This window comes from Elephantulus edwardii, unplaced genomic scaffold (assembly GCF_000299155.1).
Source record: "Elephantulus edwardii isolate Elephantulus edwardi_28Jun2011 unplaced genomic scaffold, EleEdw1.0 scaffold00129, whole genome shotgun sequence".
Lineage (NCBI taxonomy): Eukaryota > Metazoa > Chordata > Mammalia > Macroscelidea > Macroscelididae > Elephantulus > Elephantulus edwardii.
The window spans coordinates 514,794-526,913 of record NW_006399879.1 but is presented as its reverse complement, the minus strand read 5'-3'; the positions used below and the strand labels follow the sequence as shown (position 1 = coordinate 526,913).

At 43.4% G+C, this 12,120-nt stretch overlaps 1 protein-coding gene across 1 annotated transcript in view; it reads left to right on the top strand.

The window, feature by feature from the left end:
- OTOP1 (otopetrin 1) overlaps nt 1-12,120 on the top strand; it is an 89,361-nt gene that overhangs the window by 25,642 nt on the left and 51,599 nt on the right. The window contains exons 2-3 of the mRNA XM_006893637.1: nt 1,889-2,025; nt 5,547-5,605. Of these exons, the coding sequence (XP_006893699.1) occupies nt 1,889-2,025; nt 5,547-5,605 (196 nt within the window). The remainder of the gene's footprint in view (nt 1-1,888; nt 2,026-5,546; nt 5,606-12,120) is intronic.

The following is a 12,120-nucleotide window of genomic DNA, read 5'->3' as shown; positions in this document are numbered from 1 at the left end:
TCGATGGCACATAATAATAATAATAACCATCAAATAAGATCTGACTGGTACAGGAGTAGCTTGTCCCTCCTTCTTCAGCAGAGCATCAGGTGGATTCGAACTGTGCACTTCTGGGACTCCAGTGCAGCTTCTTGCCACTAGGCCACCAGAGCTTGTCAAGAACTGATACCTTTGAGTTGTAGTGCTGGAGAAGAGTATTGAATGTCTCATCGACTGTCACATGAACAAGCAAATATGTCTTTGAAAAAGTGTATTCAGAGTGCCCCTTGGAGGCAAGGATGGTGAAAGTCTGTCTCATATCCTTTGGGCATGTTTTAGGAGGGAAGGATGCTGGGAAAACTGGAGGGTCGGTCAAAGAAAAGAAGACGGTCATCGAGATGAATTGTCACAATGACAATTAACAATGGTCTCAAGTGTAGGAGAGATGATGGAGATGTCACAGATAGGACAGGATTCGGATCCACTGTTTATGAGGTGGCTAGGAGTCATACCCGATGGCAGCTAACAACAACAACAACAACATCGATTCAAGTAGATTTGTTGTTGTTAGGTGTCACTGGGTTGAATATGACCTAAAGTAACTCTGTAAACAACAAATCTGAACCTTGTCCTGTCCTGTGCCGTCCTTACACTTCCTGACACATGAGAGCCCGTTGTGACAGTCACTGTGTCAATCCACCTGGTTGCGGGTCTTTCTCTCCTTCACCACTCTCTGCCTTTCCACACATCATCTCCATCTCCAACGAACAGTCAGTCCCTCCTAGCAACATGCCCAGAGTATGTGAGATGAAGCTTTATCACCTTTACCTCCAAGGAACACTCTGGTTGCACTTTCTCCAGGACATATTGTATTCTGTCTCCATACCTATTCAATCTGTATGCTGTGTAAATTAGTAAAAAAACTAGACTCGGTGGGGAGGCCTGAGCAGGGAGAAAAGTGCAACAATGAATGAATGGAAATCCAAAATCTCTGTAAATGTTTATTAAAATTAATAAAATTTAAAAACCCAAAATAATTAATAATAAAAAAACCAAAACAAAAAACTAGATTCTGTGAAGAAGAATGTGGCATCAAAACCAGAGGAAGACTCATTTACATTATGCAGTTGCCACAACCTTTCTTGCTGAAAGTGAGCAAGATTTGAAGCACTTGTTGCTAAAGATCAAAGAATATAGTCTTCAATATAGATTACATCTCAATGTCAAAAAAGCAAAAATTCTTATCACTGGACTGATAGACAACATCATGTTGGATGGAGAAAAGATTGAAACTGTCAACAACTTCATCTTACTTAGATCCACAGTTAACATCCTTGGTACCAGCAGTCAGGAAATTAGATGTATTGCACTGGGAAACTCTGCAGTTAGGGACCTCTCCAAATTATTGAAGAGTAATGATGTCAGTTTGAGGACTAAAGTGTGTCTGATTCAGGCCATGGTCTTTCTGATCACTTGCTATGCATCTGAGGCCTGGACGGTGAATAAGGATGACAGAAGAAGAATTGATGCCCTTGTGCTGTGGTGTTGGAGAAGAGCACTGAACATCCCAAAAGAAGAAGGATGGCACAGGATAGGACAGGGCTGTTTATAGGGTCACTATGAGTCATACGTGACTTGATGGCACTTAACAACAACAACAAAAGTGGCACTCTCAGATTGACCTGGGCTGATTAGCTTCTGCTGGGGCTCACCCCTGCTGTGTGCCACACGTCAACCCCTAGGTTAGTCTTGGTTTGGTTGCAATGCATCACACAGGGCACAGTACCTGCCTTCCAGTGATTAAAGTGATTAAGTGTTAACCAACTTATTTTGAAATGACACTCTTGCGTGTTCACACGTTTGTGTGCAGACATGCAGGCATGAGTGCATGTGTTTCCCTCAAATTTAGGGAGCATCGCCCTGTTTGCCGTCATCACCGTCATCCTAGGATGCCTGAAAATTGGATACTTCATTGGGTTTTCGCAGTGCCTCTCAGCCACCGAAGGGGTTTTCCCGGTCACCCACGCCGTGCACACCGTCTTACAGGTGAGCCACACTCAGCCCTGTTATGGTGCTTCTGTTAGAGTCTCCGGGTCACCCAGATGGCTATGTGCTTGACTATGAACCAAGAGCTAATGGTTCAAATCCACCCAGAAGTGCGATGGAAGAAAGGTCTGGTGGGGCACCGCCCAAAGCTCACAGCCGCTGAAAACCCCACAGGGCACAGTTCTGTTCTGGTACAAATAGGGTCCCTGTGCCGTCATGATGATGCTGACCTGTAGGGATTCCATAGCACAGGGCAGAACTCTTTTCAAGGCTATAAATCATTCTGGAGGCAAACTGCCTCCTCTTTCTTCTATGAAGCAGCAAGTAGGTTTGAACTGCTGACATTCTGTTTAGTAATCTAGTTCTTTAATCATCACTTCTCATATACACAATGGACATGGGCCGTATGATCATGGCGGTGGGAATACCACCACACTAATTGCTGTTGACTTGACTCCAACCCTTGGAGACCATGTGTGTGTCATAGTAGAACCATATTCCTTAGATTTTCTTTACTATTATTATTTTGAAAAAAAAGTTATTCTTTAATAGGGAGCTCCAGTGGCCTAATGGTAAGGAATTGTGCTGCCAACCCACAGTAGGTGGTTTGAATCCACCAGCTGCTTCATGAGAGATGGATGGGAAGTCTCCTCCCATCAATTCACTGCCTCTGAAAACCTGCTGGAGGGTCAGCTATGGGTCGGTTCTGACTCAACGGCACACAACAACACTATTTATCACTTTTTGTTGCTATAGAGACCTATACACAGGAAAACATCGAGCAGCCTGACAGTGTATCCACGTACGCTTCAGGGACGTGCATCACTTTTTCACACTGTAGACCGTTCTTGCCTCCTTTTCTGAGCAGCTCTTCTCCAGTTGACATAAACGCACCAACCCCTGGTTTCCTGTTGGATCTTTGAATTGCTGCTTCAGTTGGTCCCATGTGGATCTGCAGTGAGCATAAAACCCAGGCAGCCACTTTTCCGGGGGCACGCCAACATGCTGTGTGGTTCCCAGGAGACTTTAAGTGCGATGCTTGGGTTCAGATTTAACCATTTTCCCAGGACAATAATATTTTGGGTTCATCCAGCTCTTGTGACTTTAGAACATAGAGTTTTCTTTTTTTTCTGTTTTCCATATTTTATTCTGATAAAATCTTTTAAAAACAAAAGAGCACAAACATTTGCACTTAACAATGCCTTTTTTTTGGAGATGTTTGATGTTTTCTTTTCAGGCTTTTGGTCACCAGGTCTGAGCTGGGATACTGCCCATTTGCTGTGAAAATTATCAGAAGGGTCATCTTCAAAGTAATACTCTAGCTGGGCTTAGTCACTGATTAGAGGCATAATCTCTTCTAGGACATTTGTAACAGACAAAAGATTGACTCTGTGGTATTGCTGGAGGAGTCTTTTCAACAACAGGCATGTTACATGGGATTGGAAAAATTTATACTTGAAATAATTTGCTGTCGTTTCAGACTTGGAGCCTACAAACCTGTCAATTCTATCTCCTTTGAAGATGACCACACAGACAACCACTTACCTCTTTTAGAAAATAATACACATTAACACCTCTCAAAGGAGAAAACCTTTTTGCCTGGAACAGAAAACCTTTTTTAATCATACAAAGGAAAGAAAAGATGAATGAGAAGCAGGAAACATACAATGGGAAAAAAGAAAAAGAAACAAACCCCAAAGTGAAAACCTATATGTATTTTGTCTGTTACAAATGTCCTAGAATGTAGAGTTTTCAATGGCTGAATTTTTGGGAGCTGGATTTTTGAAACTAGGTCTCTCTTTTGAGGTGTCTCTGGGTGGGCTCGAACCACCAACATTCAGAAGAGCAGTCAAGTGCATTTCCTGCTTGTACAACTCAGTGTATTGGTGCACACCCCAAACCAAACCTGCTCCCATTGTGTCTGTTCTGTCTTCCATTGGGCTTCTGACACTGCAAATATTTCTCCTATGGACTAGAACCACTGACCTTTCAGTCAGCAGCCCAGCATGCAATGGACTATGCCGCTAGAGAATTTGGCAGCCTATGTAAAAGAGTAACATGTTGTTGTTGTTAGGGGCCGTCAAGTCACATGCAAGTCATGGTGACCCTTTGAACAACAGACCTTAACACTGTCCTCCCCGTGCCATCCTCGTCATCTCTGACACACTTGGACCGTTGCTGTGGTTACTCTATCAGTCCATCTCCTTGAGGGCTTCCCTTTCTCCCACTGACCCTTCACCTTTCCAAGCATGATATCTTTTTCCAAGTAATAGCCTCTCCTAACAATGTGTCCAAACTATATGAGGCACAGCTTTGCGTTCTTGCCTCCAAAGAGCCCTCTGGCTGCACCCTCTCCAGACATAACTGTTCATTCTCTTGGCTGTCCATGGGATAGTCAGTGCTCCTCTCCACCACCACAGCACGTCATGTCTTCTTCTGTCATCCTTATTCATCGTCCAGCTGTCAAACACGAAAGAGTCAGAGAAGATTGCCCCAAACTGTAGAGGCAATTCTGATTCATTCAGTCCAGCACAGTGCCCTTGAGTTGGCACTGACCAGCTGACCTCCTGCGCATTTCTGAGGCTCTGAGTCACAAGGGAGGAGATTGCACATCTTCTCTGGAGCAGCTGCTGGTGGCCTCTGGGTTGCATGAGGACTAGACCACCAGCACTCCCTTTCCAACTCCATGGTCATCATGCTTCCAAGACTGTGGTCTTCATAGAGGCAGACTGGCCTGCTTTCTTGTGTTTCACAGACATGGTGAGCTTCACAGATGGAAGCTTTGTGCCAACATTTTATCCAGTAGTTCCATTTCCCAACAGCATGTGCTTAGTGTCCCCGTGCCACCTTCTGGCAATTCTCATGATCCTTCAGACTTTCCACCCTGTTCTTGCTCACTTCATGGACCACTGAACGGGGCCAACCTAACGTCAACACACAAGGAAAACCCAAACGTCCTGTGACTGGCTTCTTTGTGACGCTTGCTGTAGTGCAGCATTCTAGACTCAAACTCAAAACATCCCAAGTTGTGGTTGTATCTAAAAAAGAGTCCTTAGGTGCAGTGATTAAAGTGTCGGGTTGCTGAAGGACAGACTGGTGGCTTGAATCCACAAGCTGCTCCAGGGGAGAGATCTGAGACAGTCTGCTGTCAAAATGCATAGCTAGCCTTTCTATACACAGAATCAGCATGTGATCAGATGCTGTGAGTATTTAGTTAATGTTATAAGACAAAATAAGTGTGACTGATTGAAAAAAAAAACACCCTTTCACTCAATTCATAATTTAAAGTAAAAAAATATAGCACTTTGGAGACCCTCTAGGATCAGTATGGGTCAGAACGAATTCCCTGGAGATGGGTTTGGTTTTTTGGCTATGTCAGCCTCTGGCGGGCTTGGGCTGGGAGGTGACCCAGGTCCCCGGTGGGTTCTCACATGCATTTTGATGTCTGATAGCTTCTCAAGGATGCTCAGAGGATGGCAGTGTTCCACTGATACATCTTCTTTTTCTTTATTTCTGTCCAGGTGTATTTCCTGTGGGGACATGCAAAGGACATGATCCAGTCTTTCAAAACCCTTGAAAGGTGAGAAAAGGGGAGTGGTCATTGCTTTTGAGCCCTTTGGACTTGGCGTTTGTTTGTTGTTGTTGTGAGGTGCTGTCAAGTTGACCCCATGATAGAAAGTTTGCCTGTTGCTGCTCGGTCCTCACGGTCTCCCCTGAGTTCGAGACCACTGTTGTAGCCCCTGTGCTACTATCTCCTTGGGCGTCTTCCTCTCCTTTTTTATCACCTCCCCTTTCCAAACATGACATTTCCCCCGAGGTCTGGCCTCTCTTGGCAATATGTCCAAAGAGCCAACAAAACTCACTGGTGCCATCTTGCCTTGAGTTGTACAACCTGACAGGGGCTCTCCCATCTGTCCTAGTTCAGAGAGGACCCCTCCTCTGCTGGTGGCCCCTTTAGAAGACAGCTACTGCCTAGTGGTTAGAAGCTGCGCTGCAATCCCGAAGGCACGCAGTTCAAACCCACCAGCTGCTCCGCAGAAGAAAGATGGTCATGGGAAGAGTTCTGTGCGATATACTGTCTCTGAAACCCCACTAGAGGGTCAGCTGTGGGTTAGTACTGACTCAGCAGCACACAACAACAACAACAACAACACTGATGCGGATGATGTGGGTTTGAACGTCCACTCTGCCTCTCAGACACTTCTCCTTTTGGACTTTCATTTTCCTCATCTGCACCTTGGTCACAGTAATCATACCTCTGAAGACTGAATGCTGTAATAGAGACGTGACATAAGGTCTCTGGATGGCATAGGTGGTTGTGCTCAAATATGAAAAGTTGGTGGTTCAAACCCACACAATGGCACCTAGGAATAAAGGCCTGGCAATCTGTGTCTTTAAAGATTCGGCCAAGAAAATCTTATGGAATAGTTCTCCTTGTGACGCATGGAGTCCCTGTGAGCCGGGATCAACTCTTAGCAACAGGTTTGGTTTGGTTTTATTGTGTGACTGACACGTAACAAGTATCATTGAACAGGCTGGCTCTTCTGTTATTTCTGCCCACCTGTCTCTGTGAGATCAAAGGAGAGAACTGGCAGGATGTTGGGTGCATTACCTAAACACAAGGTACAGTTGTCACGCCAGAAAGCCGTGTGCGCCAGTGTATAAGCAGGTCAGGATCACTGTTTGCTTTATACAAATATCTTTCTTTCATCTTAAAAAACAGGGAAGGTTGGGCAGGGAGAAAAGGACAACAATGAATGAATGGAACCCCATAGTCTGTAAACTTTCATGAAAATTAATAATAAAAAATTATATATGTAAATAACAAAAAAAGTCAAAGAAGAAAAGAACACTTCCCTACGGCATCTAAATAGACAGAGTCTGTTTTAAAGGTGAATTTATGGATGGTTCCTGGAGAGACTCTGAAACCTGCATGAGAATGTATAGATGTCAAAGCAAAGGGAAGAAATGCTGAAGGAAAAGAGATGAACAGAAAATGCAAAGGGGAGCTCAAAAAGACAAAGCAAAATATGATAATAAAATGAGCAAACCAAATGAGGAAACACACTCAGTGTTTCTCAAGCAGAAAGAACCAAAGAACAAGTTCAAGGTTTAAGCTGCAATACTCAAGGGTAAAGCTTTGAATGATGCTGGAAGCATCAAGGGAAGAAGGAAGGAAAACACAGAGTCATTGTGGGAAAAACATTGGTTTTCAGAACCATTTTAGGAAGTAATATCACCAAGAACAAATGGTAACCAAGGAAGAAGTTTAAAATACTTTGAAGGTACTGGTCTTCAAAAATAAGGTCCCAGGAGATGATGGATACTGGTTGAGGTGTTTCAACGAACAGATGCAGCCTTGGGAGTGTTCACTAGTCTGTGCTAATAATTTGGAAGACCAGCTGGCTAAAAGAGATCCATATTTAATCCAGTTTTCAAAAAAGCAATGCAGCAGAGTACGGGAGTTATCAAACAATATCATCAACATCACATGCAAGAAAAATATTGCTGAAGATTACTTAAAAAGTGATTGGGACAGTACACTGACAGACCAGAAATTCAAGCTGGATTCAGAAGTGGTGACGGCATGAGGGGTATCATTGCTGGTGTCAGATGAATATTGGCTGAAAGCAGAGAATACCAGAAGGATGTCTATCTGAGTTTTATTGACTATGCAAAGGCATTTGACTGTGTGGATCATAACAAATTATGGCTACTACTGAGAAGAGAAAATCCCAGAACTTAATCAGGCTCATGTGAAACCTATATAGTAACAGTTGTCTAAACAGAACAAGAGAACACTGCATGGTTTAAAATCTGGGAAAGTGTACATCAGGGTGGTATTATTTCTTCATTATCTGCTTAGTCTTTATGCTGAGCAAATAATTTGAGAAGCGGAGCTATAAGAATGTGCAATCAGGATTGGAGGAAGAGCCATCAAAAAACTAATATGCAGATGCACAACTTTGTTTGCAGAAAGTGTAAAAGACTTGAAGCACTTACTGCAGAAGAGCAAAGACTACAGCTTTCAGCAATGGGCGACATCTCACCGTCAAGGAAATGAAAATTTTCTGTCCCAGATCCATGGATGTAATCATGATAGATGGAGAAAAGTTTGAAGTTGTCAACGATTTCATTTTGCTCGGATCTATAATCAACACCTATGATATCAGCAGTCAAGAAATCAAGACATGTTGCATTGGAAAAAGTCTGCTCTCAAAGACCTTTCTAAAGTTCTAAAGATCAAGGTTGTCGGTTTAAAGACTAAAGTGTGCCCAAGCCAAGTCTTGATATTTTTAATTGCTTCTTATGCATCTGAAATTTGGACAATGAATAAGAAAGACTGAAGAAGAGTTGATGCCTTTGAACTGAGGTATTGGTGAGGAGTTCTGAATGTCCCATGGGATGCCAACAGAACAAACAAATCTATCTTGGAGGAAGTGCAAGCAAGATTAGAGGCAAGCATGGTGAAAAGTTACCTCATTTACTCTGAGCATGCTGTTGGAGGGACCAGTCTTTGGAAAAAGGATACCATGCTGGGAATGGGCGGGAGCATGTCAGAGACTGGGAGGATGGCACAGGATAGGGCAGGGTATCTGTTGTTTAGATCTGTTGTTCATGGGGTCGTTATGAGCAGTGGTCAGCTTGAACACCTAACAATAACAAGCAATTCCACCAGACTAAGGATCAACACTTTCCGCACCAGCAGTAAGGAGATCAGAGGACGTATTGCACTGGGCTGGTCTGCTGTCAGGGACTTTGCCAAATTACTGAAGAGCATTGATGTCACTTTGAAGACTAAAGTGCACCTGATTTAGGCCATGTTCTTTTCAACACTTGTTATGCATCTGAGAGATGAACAATGAATAAGGATGACAGAAGAATCATTGATGTCTTTGAGCTGTGATGTTGGAGAAGAATGTTGACTATCTCATGGACAGCCAAAAGAACAAACCTTAGAGAAGGTGCAGCCAGAAGTGCCCCTTGGAGGCAAGGATGGCGAAGCTTTGTCTCACAAACTTTGGGCGTGTTGATAGGAAAGGTGATTCCTTGCAGAGGGACATCATACTAAATAAAGTGGAGGGTCAGAGAAAGAGAGGAAGACCCTCAACCGGATGGACTGACACAGTGACTCAAATATTTCAGAAATGATGAGGATAGCACAGGATGAGACAGGGTTCAGATCTGTTGGTCATAGGATTGCTATGAGTCCTTGACTCAACAGCACCTACCAACGACAATACTGAAATAGAAATCAATTGCACCAGCTTCATTAGGCAGTGAAAAATCAGCTGCAGAAAACACACAATTCCCTATTGAACTCGTGCTCTGTACAGCTTGCTGCTATGCTGTTGGGAATTATGGCAGTATGCAACAGACTGCCAGGACAATGAACAAATCCGTCTTCCAAGAAGTGCAGTCAGAATGTTCCTTGACAGTAAGGCTGGTGCGACTTGGTCTACTGTACTTTGGACATGTTTTTTTTGAGGGGTCTGTTTCTGGATAAGGACATCATGTATGGTACAGCAGGGACTCAATGAAGGAAAGGAAGACCCTCAATGAGATACATTGGCACAATGACTCCCAGAGTGGGTTCAACCATAATAGATCGTGCGGACGTCACAGGCCTGAGCAGTGTCTCCTTCTTTGGCACGTAGGTGTAGGAATCTTGACAGCACCTGTCAACAGCAATCTGACATGGTGAGTTCAGTGATGGGATTGCCACGCTCCAGAGAGGAGACCCTTATGTTCCCAGGTAGTGCACTTCATGGTCAGTTATGGGGTCTATCTCAATGGTACACAACAAAACAACAAGCAAAATCTTGCTGAAGATTGTTTAAAAATGGCTAGAACAGTATATTGACATAGAAGTGCCAGAAATTGAGGCTGGATTTAGAAGAGGTCTTAGCGTCTGAGTTCTCATTACTGATGACAGATGGATCTTGGCTGAAAGCAGAGAATACCAGAAGGAATCTATGTGTGTCCTATTGATTATGTTAAGGCATTTAACTGTATGGATCACAGGAAAATTATGGCTAATATTGAGAAGAATGGAAATCCCAGAACACTTGATTGTGCTCAAGCGAAACCTGTACCTAGACCAAACAGCTTAGGTTGTTGTCCGTATAGAGTAAGAAAAAGGTGTGAATCAGAGTGGTATCCTTTTTCCATACTTATCCAATAAACAAATAATTTGAGAAACGAATAAAATGAGAATGTAGAAAAAAAGGAGAATATATCATGAAGATCATAGGAAGACTCATAAACAAACAATGATATGCAGATGGTATAACCTTGCTCACTGAAAGTGGGGAGGACTTGAAGCACTTGCTGCAGAAGATCAAGGACGATAGCCTTCAACATAGATTACATCTTACTATCAAGCAAACAAAATTCTCACCAATGGACCAATGGCAACTTCATGATAGATGATGCAAGAGTGAAGTCTACTATCTCATCTTACACCTTTGATACCAACAGTCATGAAAGCAAAAGACATGTCGCATTGGGAAATCTGTCAAGGACATCTCTGGAGAACTAAAGAGTAATAATGTCAGTTTAAAGACTAAGGTGTGCCTTCTCCAACCCATGGTCTTTTCAATTGCTTGCTATACATCTGAAAGTTGAACAGTGAGTATGGATGACAGAAAAATTGATGCCTTTGAATTGTGATGTTGGAGAAGAGTACAGAATATCCCGTGGTCTATCAAGAGAACTAAAAGTCTGTCTTTGAGAACGTGAAGCCAGGGTGCTCTTTGGAGGCAAGGATTGCTTCCTCTCATATCCTTTGAGCATGTTGTTGGGAAGGGCTGATCCTTAGAGAAGGACATCATGCTTGGAAAGACGGACAATCAGTGTAAGAGAGGAAGACCATCGTGGACTGACATGGTGACTGTAATAATGGGCTTGTTGGCATGACAAGAGTCCAGAATAAGAGCTGCATAGTAAAGTGGTCTGGGGAGGGGGACTGTATAACAACGAAAGAACGTTTTTCCCAAAGAAAAAAAGCAATTTGGGGGGCAAGAGGGGCAGGGAGGAAATGTGCAACAATGAAAAATTTATAAACTTTCATTAAAATCTCAATTAAAAAACCTTCTAGTTGTTGTTGTTGTTATGTGCCGTCCAGTTGCTTGCGACTCATAGCGACCCTATGTATAACAGCTCTAAACCCTGCTCTATCCTGTGTCAATCTCACTGTCTCTGACACCCCCACCCCGATTACCCGAGTCATGGAATCAATCCACCTCATAGAGGGTCTTTCCCTCCTTCCACCCTCCCAAGTATGATGTCCCTCTCTAAGGACCTGTTCCTCCTTACAACATGTCCAAAGTATGTCAGATCAAGCCTCAGAATCCTTGCCTCCAAGGAGCAGCCTGGTTTAACCCTCTCCAAGATGAACACATTTGTTTTCTTAGCAGTCCATGGTACACTCAATACTCTTCTCCAGCACCACAGCTCAAAGACATCGATTCTCCTTAGTCATTGTCCAACTCTCTGGTGCATAACAACTGATTGCCAAGACCATGGCCTGTATCAGGTGCACCTTAGTCTCCAGAGTGACACCATTCCTCTTCAGTACTTTGGAGAGGTCCCTAACAGCAGACTTTCCCATTGCAATACATTAGACAATAGACATTCCTCTGGTATAGCGAATGTTAAATGGATCTTGGCAGAAAACAGAACTTACCAGAGGAATATCTATTGGTGCTTCATTGACTATACAAAGGCTTTGACTGTGTGGATCACAACAAGCTGTGGCTGACTCTGACCAGAATGGGAATCCCAGAACATTTGATTGTGCTAATGCAAAACCTATATTTGGACCAAGAGGCAGTCATCAGAATAGAGCAAGGAGACACCACATGGTTCAAAATCAAGAAGGAGGTCCGTCAAGGATGTATTCTGTCTCCATACCTTTTCAATCTGTATGCAGAACAGATCATTCGAGACGCTGGGCTGTATGAGGAGGAATGTGGTATCAGGATTGGTGGAAGAGTCATCAACAACCTGCATTATGCAGATGACACAATCCTGCTTGCTGAAACAGGAGGACCTGAAGCACTTGCTGCAGAAGGTAAAGGACTGCAGCCTCCA